At 47.6% G+C, this 17,813-nt stretch overlaps 1 protein-coding gene across 5 annotated transcripts in view; it reads left to right on the top strand.

Annotated features, from left to right (window-relative positions):
- Positions 1 to 17,813, top strand: part of ASAP1 (ArfGAP with SH3 domain, ankyrin repeat and PH domain 1) — a 2,617,237-nt gene that overhangs the window by 471,661 nt on the left and 2,127,763 nt on the right. For all 5 annotated transcript variants that reach the window (XM_069621633.1, XM_069621635.1, XM_069621634.1 and 2 more), the window contains one exon: positions 8,647 to 8,792. In XM_069621633.1, coding sequence (XP_069477734.1) covers positions 8,647 to 8,792 — 146 coding nt within the window. The remainder of the gene's footprint in view (positions 1 to 8,646; positions 8,793 to 17,813) is intronic.

The following is a 17,813-nucleotide window of genomic DNA, read 5'->3' as shown; positions in this document are numbered from 1 at the left end:
TCTCTCCTTCTCCCCACCCCCTTCTCATGCCCCATGTGGGCGCCCTGTTCCCCCACCCCCTGCTCATGCCCCATGTGTGCGCCCTGTTCCCCCACCCCCGCTCTGCCCTGTGTGCGCCCTGTTCCCCCACCCCCGCTCTGCCCTGTGTGCGCCCTGTTCCCCCACCCCCGCTCTGCCCTGTGTGCGCCCTGTTCCCCCACCCCCGCTCATGCCCCGTGTCTCCTTCGTGTACCCCCTCACCCCTGCTCATGCCCCGTGTCTCCTGTTGCCCCCTCACCCCGCTCATGCCCCGTGTCTCCATCGTGTACCCCTTCGCCCCCGCTCATGCCCCGTGTCTCCCTCGTGTTCCCCCATCCCCCACTCATGCCCTGTCTCACTCGTGCTTCCCCCACACCCCGCTCGTGCCCCGTGTCTCCCTCGTGTTCCCCCCACCCCCTGCTCATGCCCCATGTGCCCTGTGCCCCCCACCCCCGCTCATGCCCCATGTGCCCTGTTCCCCCCACCCCCCGCTTATGCCCCGTGTGCCCTGTTCCCCCACCCCCGCTCATGCCCCGTGTGCCCTGTTCCCCCACCCCCGCTCATGCCCCGTGTGTGTCCCTGTTACCCCACCACCCGCTCATGACCTGTGAGTCCTGTTCCGCCACCCACCCCCCCGCTCATGCCCCGTGTGTGCCCTGTTCCACCCAGCCCCCGCTCATGCCTTTGTCGCCCTCGTGTTCCTCCCCACCCCTGCTCATGCCCCGTGTCTCCCTCGTGTTCCTCCCCACCCCCCGCTCATGCCCCGTGTCTCCCTCGTGTTACCCCCACCCGCTGCTCATGCCCCGTGTCTCTCTCATGTTCCCCCCAACCCCGCTCATGCCCCGTGTTTCCTTCCTTTTCCCCCCACCCCCTGCTCATGCCCTGTTTGTGCCCTGTTCCCTCTCACCCCCCGCTCATGCCCTGTTGTGTTCTTATATACACCCCGCCTTCCCTTTCCATGGTGGCCATCTTGGTAAAAGATTTTCCTTCCACCGGGACGCCTCAGGAAGGAAGGAAAATCTTTTTTTTTTTTTTTTTACCACCCAGGGTTTCCACTTTGAGGACCTAAGATGCTAGTGGTCTTCATCTATTGAAAAGGATGTTATGGTGACGTTGCACTACTAAAAACCTATGAAATTCAGTGAAAAAAACATTGTCAAAGGGACGTTATGGTTCCAAGTAAAACCGAAAAACCCTTGAAATTCGCCAGTTATGGTAAGCTAAGCAACCATAACTCGCACCACCGCCGTGCACTGCTAAGACTAACACCCAGGACATCAAAGATGACATCTCAAGTGTGATTGAGGACATCACTGATGACATCACATGTGTATGTACTTTTCATGAAATATGTGTACAAGGGATTCTTATTATAATGTTGCAAAACGAGTGTCAAGGATCATTGCAATAAATATCATACCCTACTTAGTGCATTGAATGATGCATTGATATAAATAGCATTCTTTTATGGGGTTCTACCTAGTATACTAAGCTACTCATACAGAAACATAGCATTGTGTGCAGCGTACAAGATGAAGGTATAATATTCATAACGTTAATATGTTGAATAATGAAATGATTATTGGACCACGCCATACCGGTGGCGATGGACATCGCTGACACCAGATTGTGCCAGTTGGGCAACGATGTTTGCCTCAGACAGCGCGGATGGCTTAAGGCGACGGATTTCCGCCAGGACGTACAAGCCAAAGTGTTGGACATGCCCTTCGACGGGAACAACCTGTTTGGGAAGACAGTCGATGAGTCCCTACAAGCCATCAAAACGGACACTGAGACAGCCCGGGCCCTGGGAGTTCTCCAGCAACGACGGCCGTCCTTTCGGAACACCGGAGGCAAGCAACGGGCCTCCAAAGGTTCCGGCAGCGGCTCCTCTACCTACCGTGAAGCGTCCCGTTCCTCGTCGCAGGAGGCCTATAGAGGACTGGGCAAGTCTGGAGGTTCCCGCCGTCGTCGCCAGGGAGGTCAAGGCGGCAAGGCGGCCTCAAAACAGGACTGAACCGACCATGGCGTCGGGCCCCCACCGAAGCACCCCGGTGGAAGGCCGGCTGGTGAAGTTCGTCAGCATTTGGGAGTCCATCTCCACCGACCGTTGGGTGCTGGAAACCCTGGCCCAGGGTCACTCCCTCCAGTTTCTAAAGAAGTGCCCTTGCGTGCCACCCGTGGCCAGGAAGGAAAACCGCGTACCCCAGCTGCTGCTGGAGGTAAGGGCGATGCTCAAGAAAGGTGCCATCGAACTCGTCCCAAAGAGATTTCGGGGCTCCGGGGTCTACTCAAGATACTTTCTCGTAAAGAAGACAGGAGGTTGGCGTCCCATCCTGGACCTGCGGCGGATGAACAAGTACATCAAGGCTCAGAAGTTCCGGATGGTCACCCGACAGCACGTGCTGGGACAGCTGGAGGAGGACAATTTCCTGTCGTCGTTGGTCTTGGAGGATGCCTACTTCCACATCCCCATTCTAAAAGGACACCAGAAGTTCCTCAGGTTCGTGGTCCAAGGACAGCGCTACCAGTTCAAGGCCCTCCCGTTCGGATTAAAGTTGGCACCCAGGGTATTCACTGTAAGCGATATTCAATCAACACTACAGCTAAGTCGATGCCTAGTCTGGGATGCTGAGGAAAACACTTATTGATGTATTTCTATGTCCAGTTCAGTACTCTGGATGACAACCCTTGTATAACACCCCCCTCTTAGAATCCCCCTCACCCCACTGAGCCAAGAAGTAGGTTTGTTTTGCAAATTAAAAGGTTTATTTCAAAATTTAAACAATATATATATATCACACTTCTATAAATAAATTGATAATGGATATTACACTTGTGAATATGAGCAGTAATCAGCAAGAGGTAACTTATGAATAGGAACAGAGAATAAGATGGGAAAGAATGCTTTATATGGTTCAAGGAAACGCAATGATGAATGAAACGCAGTACAGAAAATAACTTGATATGGCTTCAACAAACGACAATGTAATCACTTTTCCTTGACAATTCACTCCCCCCCCTATGCAATGTAAGAAATGGAAGGAGAGCACACAGTCTTCAAGAATCCCAACAAATCACACTTTATAATGCAATACAAAGTTCCAGTTGCCCCAGCAAGCTTAGAGAAAACAGGTATGAGTTTTAAACACAGGCGAATTACTTTGAAATGTGGTGGCAATGAAGTGAAAATGCTAAAATTGATTTTAATTCCCTGCAGGAATGAGGGTGAGGGAGAGATACTTTATATTAGTTCAGGCTCACTTTAGCAATGTTCTATGCGTAACTACCAGGTTGCAAACGGATTTTAACAAAGGAAAGAATGTAGCTGCTATTTTGACAACTGGAGAAATTGAGCCAAAATCGCAAATCGCGGTAAATTTCGCGATTGCGTAAATCGCGATTGGGGAAAAAGTATAGGGAGTAGGAAGTCGGTTCTAGCTTAAACATGAAAGTTAAACCACGTTCCTAGGACAAACGGTTCCGGAGATACAGACGATTTAATAAAGGTAGATTTTCGGATTTAAAGTAAGGCTCAAAATGACAGGTGACAGCTTGCAGCTTCAGAATTGACAGGTGACAGTTGTGCAGCTTTACAAATGACAGATGACACGATTTCTAGGAGGCTGTTCTAATTAGGTTAAAATAGTTTGGATTAGATTATTTTAACTAAGAGATTGGGTTCTGCACAGTTCTGGCGGATACTCACTCCTAATTTTGAAATGAATGGGCCTCGTCACGGATCTGGTCAACGGGACTGGACTTCGGTTCTCTCTGCTCGGCGGGTCAATCAGGCATCGGTTCTGCTCACAGCGATCCGGATCTCTGGTTCTGCTCACAGTGGTCTGGGTCAGCTCTCTCGATACAGCGGCCTGTGGTTCTCTGGATCTCTGGTCTGGTCTCTGGCAATTGTTCTTGGCAAAGAATTCAAACAGCTTGCCCGGCTGTGGAATAGTTTGCAAATGATTTTAAGGATGCTGAGGCCTGCTGAGAAGAGTTCACAGTTTGTGGGTTTAGGCCCTTGCTTTAAGTTCTGAAGTAAATCTCTGGTCTCTGAAAATTGATGGATGTGAAGTCTGGAGTCTCCCGGCAGAGCGTCCCGCAGAAAATGGAATTGAATGTCTCTACCTGTCCCAGCAGTCTCTTTTTATGTGTTTTGGAAGTGGGTGTGTGCGTGGCATAACTGAGCCTGCACCTCTCTACTTGTCATTGGCCCAATTCTCCCCTCTCCCATGATTGGGGGAATTGGGTTGTGAGTCAGAGTGATGAGGTCTGTTTATGGGTCAGAGGATCCTCCCCTCGTCAATTTGCCCACAAATCTATATTTGATTCAAATACATATTTCCCAGGTACACAAGTGGTTGACATTACATGTACATATGGCACCTTGCTTAAGGTAGTCTCTGTTCCGCCTCTGGCGTTTCTAGGAGCTTGCATTCAAGAATGGCAACTTATTTTCGATTTTAGTGGGTTGTGCAATATGGGATTTTCATCAAAAATTATACAAAGGTACATTTCCCTTCCACATATATCCCAGTAACTTTCCATGTCTCTAGCTAAAATACATTGTCTACAATATTCATAATTAGCGGGGTTTTGCCACAGAACAGGCACAAATTGGAGTTTGGACTCATCGTGAGGGCATTTTTCAAACTAAGACTCCCAAAGTTGTACATTCCTGTCATTTGGTTACAATAAGTTATCACTATTTCTATAAAATATATATTTGTTGCAATTCAACTCCCCAAGTGTTTGGGTCTGCCTCCAGAAGTCTGGGTGGGTCAGTGATCACATGTCTCTCCTTGTTGACAGATGGCTGTTGACAGGAAACACTCAAAATTAACATACCCCATTCAACAGAAAGAGCCTTTTGGGTGGGCTCCAGCAGGCTGCCTGGAAGTCTCATCAATCAATCAACAGGGTCATGTGATATCCTGCCTCCTGGTGTGGGAATCTCTGAGGTGTTAAGAGTTCTCAGCCTCTTGGCCTCTGGGAACAGCAGGTGGCTAAGATTTTCAATTAACCAATAAGCTTTGAAGTCACTGCCCCTCTTGCAACTCCTAAATACAGTTTCCCTGTCAGAGTTTAGACCGCTAGCGCCACCTTGGGGAATTTGTTGGTACTGCATCCATTTTTGAGTTGTCTTGATTTACTGCATTTCAATAGAGTGGTCTTTTGCTTGATAGTATAGGACCCTTGCTTAACATTGTTTTGATGGCATCCTTACAGTAGAGTGGTGATGTGGAACCCCCCACATGAAGGTTGTATCTTTGGAGTGGTCTTGCGCCAACTGCACAGTTCTCCTATTCTGGCGTGAATGTGGGTGGCGATAGCTCATCCCCACATCCACCCAGTCTATTGATTTAGTTTGTGCTGGGATAGAATAATGGGCGGCGACAGCTCATCCCCACATCTACCCAGTCTATTGATTCAACATGGGTCAAAACCGTTGACATCACCAAGTGCCTAGCACTGGTGGCGGCGTGGCTACGCCTACAAAGGGATCCACGTCTATCCCTACCTGGACAACTGGCTCATCCGAGCAAGGACAAGGGAGCTTGCTGTAGAACAAACAGCGAAGACCGTCCAGCTACACACGGACCTGGGGTTCTCCATCAGCGTCCCCAAATCCCACCTGGTCCCTTCGCAGGTCGCCCGGTTTCTGAGAGCCAAGCTCGACACAGTGGAACGGCTGGTCTCGCCGTCGGATGAAAGGACGAAAGCCATCCTGGGCAAGGTGCAACACCTGCTAGCCACGGACATAGCCAGGGTACGATCCATCAAATCCCTTCTCGGGATGATGTCCTCCTGCATCTATCTGGTACGCCTGTGCAGACTTCGAATGCGTCCACTGCAAGAGTTCCTCGACGCATGCTGGATCCAGGCGTCAGGCAGCTTCGAGGACAGGATACCGCTCAACGAGACCTTCTGAGCAGCGATCCGGTGGTGGGGCATCCGCACTCATATGACGGCGGGCGCAGACTTTCAGACCCCAGCTCACCAGGTAACGGTGATGACGGATGCCTCCCTGGAAGGATGGGGAGCGCATACCGGAGATCTCAACGCGAGAGGCCTTTTGCTCCCGGAGGAAAAACAGCTTCAGATCAACATTCTGGAGCTCCACGCAGTATTTTGGGCCCTCGGGTCCTTTCTTCCGTCCCTCAAGGGCAAGGTGGTGAGGATCTTCACCGAAAACACCACCACAATGTTCTACATCAGGAAGCAGGGTGGAACCAGATCCCCAGCCCTGTCCGAGGAAGCCCAGGATCTGTGGCACTGGGCCGTCGACCAGGGGATGTTTCTGGTACCTTTTCATCTGGCAGGGATAAAGAACACCATCACCGACTCACTCAGCAGGGAGCTGCGCTTGTGCCACGAGTGGGAGCTACGCCAGGATCAAGTGGATCGACTCTTCGGGCTGTGGGGCAGACCCCAGGTTGATCTCTTTGCGACGGCGACAAACTCCAAGTGCCAGAGGTTCGCCAGCAGGTTCCCCCAACCGAGGAGCATGGGCGATGCTTTCTCGTTCCCCTGGGACAACCTGTTGCTCTATGCTTTCCCGCCGTTGCCACTGCTACTCCGGCTCGTCAACCAGCTCAAGAGGTCCCGGATGATCCTCGTCGCACCGGCGTGGCCGAGACAGATCTGGTTCCCGGACCTTCTGGACTTATCGGTGTCCCCACCAGTCAAACTCCCCGTGGAGGCGGATCTTCTCTCCAGAGAAGGAGGCGCCATTCTTAATCGCGACCCGAAGTCGCTGAACTTGCAGGCCTTGCTCCTGCAGCTGTATAGTTTGGAGGATACGATACACCGGCCGACTGCAGAGAGGTTCTTGCAAATGCCAAGGCGTCCTCAACTCTCAAGTGTTACGGACACAAATGGAAGAGGTTCTCTGATTGGTGCCGGTTACAGAAGATTAACCCTCTACGGATTACGGCCCCTTAAGTACTGCCGTACCTACTGTCGTTGGCCAAGGCTGGACTAGCTCACGCCTCCATCAAGATACATCTGGCTGCCATCTCCAGATACACCAGGACCACAGGACAGGTGTCCTTGTGGTCTCATCGCCTGGTGAAGAAATTTATGAAGGAACTATTCCGCTCATTCCCGCCGGTGAAGGCCCCAGCCCCAGTGTGGGAGCTCCACGAGGTGCTGACTAGGCCCATGGGGGGCCCTTTTCGAGCCTATGCATACGGCACCGTTGAAGTTCCTATCGTGGAAAACAGCTTTTCTTGTGGCCATCACCTCCGCACGGCGCGTGGGAGAGATTCAGGCCCTATCTTGCAAGCCTCCATATTTGACTTTTTCCGACACGAGGGTGGTGCTCATGACGCATCCCTCCTTCATGCCTTCGTCACCGGCCGCTGGATGTAGCTAGAGCGCTGAAGTTCTACGTGGACCGCACAAAGAGTTTTCGGAAGACGTCACAGCTTTTTGTGAACTTTGTACCTGTGAATCAAGGGAAGGCTCTCTCGAAGGCTTGCATTTCCAGATGGCTCTCTGGCTGTATCGGGCACTGTCACCGGTTGGCAAACCGACCTCTGCCCAGCCGTCCGAGAGCCCATTCGACCAGAGCGATCTCTGCTACCACAGCTTTCTTGTCTGGTGTGCCCCTGCTGGACATCTGCAGAGCTGCTACGTGGAGATCGACGCACACCTTCACGAAATTCTACTTTGTCGATCGGGATTCCAGGGAGGAGTCCAGGATCGGCCAAGCAGTGCTGCCCAACCTGTTTGCCTGAAGGGCCTGGTGAGGAGGTAAGAGTTGCTTAATGTTGAGTTTATGTATTGCTTAATGTTGAGCCTTTTGCCCCCTCCCGTGGTTGTGCATGTGTGTACTGCTATGTAATCTTATATTCATGAGCATGTGAAGTCATGCCAGACCCCATGCTGGAGAAGGAACAAGTTACTTACCTGTAACTGTTGTTCTCCAGCATGGGTCTGGCATGGATTCACATGCGAACCCTCCCGCCTACCCCTCTGCGGCTCTTCACTTGGGCATACTGCCACTTTACGTGCTACCAAATCTGAGGATGGCTGCCGGAGGCGGGGGTAAGGGAGAGGGCAGTCATTGGCTGTGGGCGGTATGACCCAGAGATCAGTGATTGCTTACTACTAGGAAAGATGGATCAGAAACGAAACTGATACTGATTTTTTCTGTACCGAGGATTCCCAGCCTGACGGGGAATATTCATGAGCATGTGAATCCATGCCAGACGCATGCTGGAGAACAACTGTTACAGGTAAGTAACTTGTTCCTTCGTGTTCTTCCCAAAAATGCTTGGCTAGTGGATACGTATAGTCGCTATTTTTTATTGCTCTAATATGTTGCAAGATCCTTATTTTCAATCTGCATTTTGTGCTTTCTATGTACCACTTACTACAAGTGCATTTGAGAACATACACTCTGCATTCTGACTCACAGGTGATATTTTTTTCAGTCATGGTCAGACATCTTCAGAATAGGGTGGACATACGTGGGACATTCGTCCGCATATTTGCAGATCTTGCATTTTGAGCATTTAAAGAAACCCTCCTTTCTTTGTGTCAGCCATGTGGATATGTTCTTTTTGTTTGTATATATATATGCTTTAAAGAGTAATTAACGGTTACTTTCTTTTCCCTCAGATCACATTCAAAATGAAGAGAACTATGCACACTCTCTAGACAAATTTGGAAGCAATTTTTTAAGTCGCGACAACTCGGATCTTGGCACAGCTTTTGTCAAATTTTCTAACCTTACGAAAGAGTTATCAACACTGCTGAAAAACCTGGTAAGTAATTGTTCTGTTCCAATCATGTCTTGCTGTAGCATAAACATCACCCAAGTCTGCATGAATTAGCTTACAAACTATATGTCCATAATGTGCATTTCCATTCGTTTTTATTGTTAGTCTTGATGGGGAATTGTTATGGTAGTTTTATGACTATATCTCAATCTCTATAAATTGAGTTAAACGTTAAAACCATAGGCAAAAGCCATACACATGTTTTATTGCAAATATAGCAAATTTAGATGTTTCATTGGAATGCTGCATGCAGGTTGGGGTCCGGCAGGAATGCGGCATACAGGTTGAGGTCCGGCATCAGCTTGCTGGACCTGCAAAGAATGTGCAGTATGTACAGGTCATTGTCACTCTACATATACATACATTGCCATTGCAAGCACCAGTGATTTCAACTTCCTTAGCAAATGGTGCAACTGAAATAATTGCCGTATTTGAATTTGTTGGTATGTTTTAGGTTTACATCTCTCCTTGTTTGAAGATCAGAAAACCTGAAAGTTTGCGCTGCAGTCAGAGTAGTCTGAGCATCCTAAGCATGTACTCAGTCCTGCCTGTATAAAAGCACCTATCCAGCCCCTTGCTCGAGCCGAGGTACAACAGCAACACAATGCTCGATCCCTGCTAGTGCCTTGGTTTCCCGCTCATCGGCCACGGTTTATGCAAGTGCTGCCGTGAACAGGGCAGGTGGTACAGCCTGGTTTTTCTTTCTGTGCTACATGTTCGAACCTGCAAGACGGTACAAACCCACCTACCAAGGTTCCCCATTTGCAGCATGAACCTGGTAATTGCATCTGCAAGCGTACAAGGGGTTGGCACATCAGCCTTTTTTTAGTAGAGGCATTTTCGGCTTGCCATACTTTGAGTTTATTTCATGGGCACTGCATTGAAACTGGTTGAGCTGTTACCTCAAGACTTCATGACAGTGATTCAACCCTGATGCTGCATGGATGCTTAGAGTTGCAGTTCTACAATAAAAGTTGTCTACCCCTATTTAGGTGTAAACCAACCTGATGACATATCAATTACCCAGCTTCACCCTGACACTACTTTTAAGGTAACTGGACTGGAATTGACTCGATTTGCAAAGCATTATATTGCACTAAGTCATCCACCAGGAGGATGCAAGATGGTGATTAATGTTTGACCCACAGACTACCTGTGACTGACAATGTTCGCAGTCGGCAAGCAGGTGATGGGTCTTGGCCCATTTTAACCAGTGTTGCTACAGGTTTTCATGGAGATGTGAAGATGGTTCTGCATACCTCCAAGCTTGTTGAGACACAAAGGACAGTGCACTTTGTTGGAAGATATTGGGGGAATATTCCCATTGGTTTGATGGGAAATTATTATTTTTGAGCTATGTGATCCCAGTGCTCCAGATAAGATTTTGAGGTGGGAGTATTTTACTCCCTATTTGTAAACTTTGAGAGTAAATGTGATTTCAAGAGTAAAAATGACTTTTCTCCTTCGCAAGAGAGTAAAATGTATGTGACACCTAGCAGATGTTTGCAAAAACTGTATGGACATCCTTACTATGCAGTAGCTTTCTGCATTGTGACAGAATACACCTTTCGTTATTTCTCTACGATATGGCCATTTGATCTCTCCTGTATATATTTAAATGTTGAAAACACAAAAATCTAGCCAATTAAAGCAAACATGAATTGTATTGTGTTTTTAGGTTTGATAGCAGAATTATCTATTGATGTTTAATGAAAGTCCTCATTTCCTGGAGCTATTACTACCCAATGGTATGCCAATGTTATGATACAACAGTGCAGAGAGGCAAGGACTCCATTTTAAATTTTATATCTAATCTAATTGTCAAATGATGATTTAATATAGCACTTTTGGCAAAGCGCTGTAAATAGAACATATTTATCAGAATTATCACCAAATCGAAGTCGGTACTCATTTATCGACCTCCAAAGGATGAAAGGCTGAGTTGGTATTGCCAGGATTGAAAACTGCAACCTTCAGATCACACACAGATCACAGCAACAAGGGCTCAACCGGCTGAGCTATCTTATAGGCGAACATCCTTCAGAGGTTGGTAAACTTGAGTATCGACTGAGGTATAATAATCACAGTGCCTAGATGTTGGACAAACCATGTATAAAGCTCTACATAAAAGTAAATACATATCTGTATTATTACAGAGACAGGTTTCGCTGAGTTTCTATTTTAATTACAAATGTAACTTTCATTTGTTTGTTTTTGAACAGTGCTTGCACTTCCTGGAGAGTCAAGGTTTAGATGTTTTAATTGTAGTTTTTGAAGATTTGAGGCTATAACACCTGTGATTGGTGTAATGACAATCACTCACCTTTGAGCAAAGACTCTGCTGCCACTAGCCATTTATAGTAATGTACCCCATTGACTGCACGGTTGAATGGATGTAAACTAGCCTGTGCATACTCATCACTTTACACACTGTTTTTATAATTCGAGTGTAAATTAAATTATAAGAGTGAGAATTATCTGCACAGGAACTCTGAGAAATACAAATGTGCAATACTGGTTTGCTTTCACTGGAAACAAAGCATGATTTGTTACAAAAGATGAATTCTCAATTGCAACTTAGTTTTCCATCTTATTAATTATATAATCCTAAAAAGCTAGGAAAATAAGTGCTTCTGTTTGCTCCATGAGCATCAACGCAGCAAAAGCTGAATGGAAACAAACCATTCCTTTTATCACAATGTGCAGTTTCCTTTTTTAAAAGGCTTCAGAGAAATACATACTGTTTCAGAGGCTTTTCTCAATGGCTTGCAATTACATCCATGTAGATAAAAATCAAGACACGTTCTGGTTCCTGTCAAGTTATCTGACCTTTGCACTGCCTTCTGCTCTAAAAATGTGTCTAAATGTACACAGGAAAATAATAAAGCTGTCTTATTTACAAGATTTCCATACGTAAAAAGGCCCGGTACGCACTTTATCTGGAGGTCTGTGTGATCCTATGGAAGGTACCTGACTGCTGAGAGGGTCCAAATGCATCTATTGTCGGTGACACCCTCCTAGTGAGGATGCGTTATGGCTGCCTATTTTTCTGTAGACTATAGACGACGACAGCAATTTCAGGGCTAGAACAGGCAATGTCCTCCTAGTCCTGGTCGGCAAGGCCGCTTTGCTTGGCTGAGAGTACTGCAAGTTACCATGACTTTTGATTGCTGTGAGGGCAGGGTTCATGGACTCTGATTAGTAAAATTCAGTTTCATTTTCAGAATGACATGCATGAGAAAAATGCACACATTCACCAGCCTTTTGGGTAAGTGATATGCAGATTTATTTGCAAACCAAGATCCTTGTCAGGATTCTGTTTGGAGGGTTAACCTGCCCAACCCACTTAGCACATTCCAGTTACTTCTACCTAGCTCAAGGCACTATGTAGCTGGACAGTGTACAGTGCTTGCAGTCCCTCAGTAGTGGGAACAATATATGCATATGGAGTGAAACCGGTTTCTGCAGATATTGCAAGACTACTTTGGGCATTATTTAACATAGGTCTATGTATTTCCATTCTATTGTAGTAGGTGTGTGCAGCATTTTATTTTTACCAACTTGTTTCAACATAACATTTATCTATTTAAGTTTTAGCACACAGATCTCTGTAAAGACTTTCCTCCTGCCACAATAATGAGTGAGAATTTGAACTAATTTCCCTCCCGTCATCCACATGGCATTCATGTCGGCAATACACTGCAGTGATCGAAATTGAGATTTGTTGACCAGGAGCAAAAAGCAGCTCTTTGGTATTGCACATAACCAGTTAGGCAGGAGAAGCAGGAACTAGTACATAGTGTGCAGCAAATCTAACTTTGCGCCATATGCAAACTGTACATTTTGTCCACGTTATACTATCTAATTTATGACCTAAATTTTCCTTGGGTGTATTCTTTAGTCTATGACAAGACAGGAGGCTCGCATTATGCTTTATCTTTCTTTATTTGCTGCCACACCAGCACTTTAAAACTTTAACTTTCATACTGAACATTTAAGTTTCTAACTCAGATTTAGTAACAACAAATGGACCAGTATAAAGTTCTTAGTCCAAAAAACAATCTGCTTACTCCAACACCAGGGAACTACTAGCCCCATGAGTTTTAGGTCTCTGGTAGTCCTGACCTCTCTCCTCTGCACCTATCAGAGGGCAGTCCCAAGTATAAGAACCCTTCTGACCAGGTCCTTTCCTCTTTCTTTTTGCTGCTGATCAGATGAGTGCCATGGTTTATTACATCTCACATTGCTTGCTTATGCGCACTGTAATACATCAAACTTAATAAGCGTGTTTTAAGTATTTTTTTATCGGAGTGGTTTATAATACCCAGCCATAGTTTTCACGTTTGAACAAACACTATTACAGAGCTTCAGAATCTCCACAGTTTCTTACCGTAGTGCGTATCAGTACTTGGTTGATTCTGTCAGCGCGAGTGGGGCGCGGCAAGTTCTTCCTCCGGCAGCCTCGGACAGCGTAGGAGGATATTGTGGAGAGGTAGCTAGGGCCGGAGCCGCGAGCAATTCCGCCCGCTTCTGGCTGCCGAGCCCCGCTTCCTCATCGCATTACGGCGCCAGCAAACATGGCGGCCGTTAGGACCCAAGGGAGCAGGAACCTGCCAGGTTTCCCATCCTTCTCTGGGGATTGAACTTCTGTTCGCATTGCGCACTGACGGCGAACAAGGAAAGTTTAACAAACAGAGCTCCCAGTTAAAAAAAAAAAAAGTTTATAAAACGAAGGATGCTGCTTTCGCACACACGCTGCTACTATTTAGAGCACATGTTAACCAACATCATTAGCAGTTCCAAGAGCTGACTTCCTCACAGTTGGCCCTGCCGACACTAAGGACATGGCTCAATTTATCACCCCCACAGACACTCCATCCACTTCTCCTGAGTGGAGTCAAGAAGAGTGGGAAGAAGACCCTTTTCAACAAGAATACGAGTTGTCATTAAGTTTTAAGAAAGTTCTTGGAGACTCCTTGAAGCAGGCTGTCTCTCAAGGGGTGCAGCCTATTTACAAAAAGGCTGGAGACTCTGGAGATGATTATGGACAAGCAGCAGAAACACCTAGCAGCCAAGAAAAGACTGGCTAGCATCCCTGAGAAAGGAACATCAGCAGGACACCCCCAGAAAGGGGTTGAGAAAAAGGGGTGTAAAGTGGCCCGGAAGAGCAAGCACTCTTCGAACCCCCCCCACCCCCCGGTCAATATACAGAAAGGGTTAACACTGTTCCCCAATTGGAAGGCTACCCTCTTGCTAGGCTTAAAGAGCCTAGGCAAAGAAAAGATAGTCAAGACATACCCCCTGCCCCAGGGGTGTATAATTTAGGGGAGGAAGACGAGGGCTATTCGCCCGATGATGAAGGGGGATGAAGAGGAGGAAGATATCAATAAAGATGTAGAGGACTCCAAAAGCATCGACAACACGACGGACCTGTTTGATCCTGAGGCCATCCAACACCCTAAATCGTCAGAATGGGTGCCATCACCCAGATTGGCATTATACATGGCCCAACATATTAGGAAGCCCCTAGAGAGGGATGTGAGGTCACAAATGAGATTGGAGTGCCCTAGACCAGAGCTGCCGAATAAACTGGCAGAGACGCCAGACCTAGACCCCAAGATGGTCACCTTTGTGACTAAAGCAGCTCGAGTCGTCACAAAAGGAGTAGATCGCGGCTGGAGGGGATTTCAGGACAAGCTCCTAGACATTTCAGGTCTGTTAGCCAAGATTATGGATTTGGCAGAAAAATCAAAGGATACCGGTACCCCGGTGGATGCCACCGTCCTAGGTAACTGGGCTCAACGGGCTGTATGCCTCTTAGGCAACGCTAACTGTGCCCTCTCCTCAGAAAGGAGAAGGGGAGTCTTATTGAAAATAGACAACAAATTGAGCGACTTAGCCACCTACGAGGCAGGTGAAGGTGCCAATGGACTGCTGTTCGAAGAGGTGTTTGCAAAAGAAATGTAACAATTCGTGGGAACATACTCTGTGCTGGAAAAGGCCCAAAGTTCCATCAGGAAGATCTTCCCTGGGCGGGTTTTTTCTGGGACTGGACGACATAGGGGTCGCTCGTCCGGTCGCTATAACTTCCAGCGAAGACCCCAAGGGCAACGCGCCCATTACTGGGAATCTAGACAGCAGGATACCTTCTTCCCAGCCAGGGTGAGATTTCCCAGAGGCTGCAGAGGAAGAGGATCTTACCGGCAGCCTGGGGCAGCAGCGGGTGAGCACTGCAAGCTTGCGAGTGGGAGGGAGATCTCTCCATTACCTGAGCGAATGGCAAGCCTTATCAAGCGATGCATGGGTGCTGCAAGCAGCAGCGGGTCTGCATTTAGAGTTTATAGGAATACCCTTTCAGAGAACAGAACATCGCCCCATTTTTATGGCGCAAGAGGAAGCAACGCTCCTGCACAGCGAACTGAGCAAATTGGAAAGCAAGAACGCAATTGCCAGAGAAGCCCCGGGTTCCTCAGCAATATGTTTCTAGTACACCGAAGGGAAAAGATAAGGCCAGTGATGAATCTAAAAGACCTAAATGAACGGCTAGTATACAACCATTTCAAGATGGAGGGGATTCATCTTCTCCAAGACCTTTTACGTACCGTAGACTGGCTAGCTTGGCTAGATCTCAAGGACACATATCTTACGATTCCGATAGCGATAGCATTTCGGAAGTACCTGAGCTTCCGATGGAATGGAGAAGTATGGGGATTCACTTGCCTCCCATTCGGCCTCTCCTCCGCTCCTTGGGCTTTCACCAAGCTTATGAAACAAGTGGCAGCAGCCATAAAAGAAAGAGGTATTCGTATTATCTACCTAGACAACATCTTCGTCTTTGGGCCAGATAATGCAACTCTAACCAAGAACGCCCAATGGGTTTTCTCACTCCTGACCTCGCTAGGGTTTCTAGTGAACCTGGACAAATTTCAGTTGGTGCCGGTTCAGTAGATAGAATTCCTGGGTTTTACAATAGATTCGATTAAAGCGTCTCTCAAGCTCACCCGGTCACAAAGTGAGAGCGATCAAGAAAGAGCTCAGAGCAGTGATAGCAAAAGGGACTATCTCACTTCGCAATCTAGCCAGAGTAGTAGGTCTGCTAACAGCCTCCATTCAGGCGATATTTCCAGGGCCACTTCATTATCGAGCACTTCAGCGGCTCAAGATAAGACATCTGCAGGGAAGCCTTCAGTTCCATCAATCAGTAACCCTGGATAGCGAAGCCCTCACAGAGCTCCATTGGTGTTTGCAGAATATGGAAGCCTGGAACAGTCGAGCCATTTTCGGCGATGCCCCAATATCTGATAATAGTCAGATGCAAGCAGATCAGGCTGGGGAGCCAGGTGCGAACACGTACAGATAGGAGGGAAGTGGTCAGAAGATGAGTTACGTCTCCACCTAAACTGTCTCGAGTTGCTAGCGGGCTCTTTCGCAGTGCACCCTTTTACGAAAGACAGGGTAAAATGCTGCGTCCTGCTCAAGGTGGACAACCTCTGCGCAGTACAATATATAAACAAATTGGGAGGAACACGGTCCAGAATGCTAGCTGAATTAGCAAAGAGTTTCTGGCACTACAGCCTCCAGAACAAGATATCCGTATCCGCGAAGTACTTGCCAGGGACTCAGAACGAGGTGGCAGACTGGAACTTGCGTTATCTTGTGGACTACAGCGATTGAAAGCTTCACCCCCAAGTCTTCCAGCGATTACAGGAACTTTGGGGGCCCCTTAACATAGATTTGTTTGCGTCCAGACTGAACGCTCAGACTCAAGAGTACTTCAGCTGGAGGATAGACCCGGATGCAGCGGGCACAGATGCTTTCCTGCAACCATGGACAGGAGCAGTATATTATGCCTTCTCGCCGTTCATTATGATCACAAGAGCACTAGCGAAGATTCGCAGAGATCAAGCGGAGATTGTGATCGTGCTACCCCTATGGAAGGCACAGCCTTGGTTTCCAGTAGCGATGGAACTTTCTATGGATTTTCCAAGGATAGTTCTGCATCTGCTGGACCTTCTTCTCGATCCGTCCGGGCGGGCTCACCTGCTCGTAACAGCGGGCACGCTACACTTGATAGCCTGCAGAGTTTCAGGAAAAGATGGGAGTTGCCAGGAACTTCACAACTCGCTGCAGATTGCATCAGACTCTCCTGGGCACCTTCCACCCTTCGGAGCTATAGTGCGGCATGCAACGGGTGGGCTAGATTGTGCTCGGAGCACGAGTTGGATCCCGTTTCAGCCCCTATAGTGGAGGTCCTCAACTTCTTCGCATTTAGATTTCAAGAAGGCAGCGCCTTCAGAACCGTGGGAGTTTATATATCGGCTATCTCAGCGTAACATGAAAAAATAGAAGGTAGCGCCATAGGCGAACACCCAGCTGTCTTGCGGTTACTGAAGGGAATGAAGCTCAGGAGACCTCCAGCGCCTAAGTACAAAGTGTTATGGGATGTTGGAGACGTGCTTCGTCTTTTTCTCAGATGGCCAGATAACGAGAACTTATCCTGTTCAGTTGTCAGGAAAACTGGCCATGATGCTTTGCCTGACAGCCTGTAGAAGGGTCTCTGACATCAAAGCGCTTGAGATTGACAGGAAAATGTTCTGTCCGGACCGTATATCATATCATATATCCTGACCGCTGTACGCGGATGACATGATCTTACTAGACCAGACGGCAATCTGTTTACAGAGACAACTATAATCTCTCGAATTATATCTGCGCTAACAATTTAGAAATAAACAAGGGAAAGGCAAAGATCATGGTGATGAAAAAAATCGAGAAAGAAAAACGAAAACTGAGATGGAACTTGTACGGCTCTCGAATCGAAAAAGTCACCGAAGTACCTTGGAGTAATGCTGGTCAGCTCAAGGTCTGAAAATACAATGCAACGAGCCCTCGGGGACAAAATAAGGAAACTCGCAGCACAAACACGAGCTGTAGACAACAAATTTGGCTGTTATTCCCTCCTCCCAGCCATCACATTTTTCAGTTCAAACGTCGTACCAGCCTTCA

Source organism: Ambystoma mexicanum, chromosome 5q, assembly GCF_040938575.1.
Source record: "Ambystoma mexicanum isolate Mex_15411 chromosome 5q, UKY_AmexF1_1, whole genome shotgun sequence".
Classification (NCBI taxonomy): Eukaryota; Metazoa; Chordata; class Amphibia; order Caudata; family Ambystomatidae; genus Ambystoma; species Ambystoma mexicanum.
Note: the sequence above shows the minus strand (reverse complement) of the source record. Positions and strands in the feature narration are given on the sequence as shown.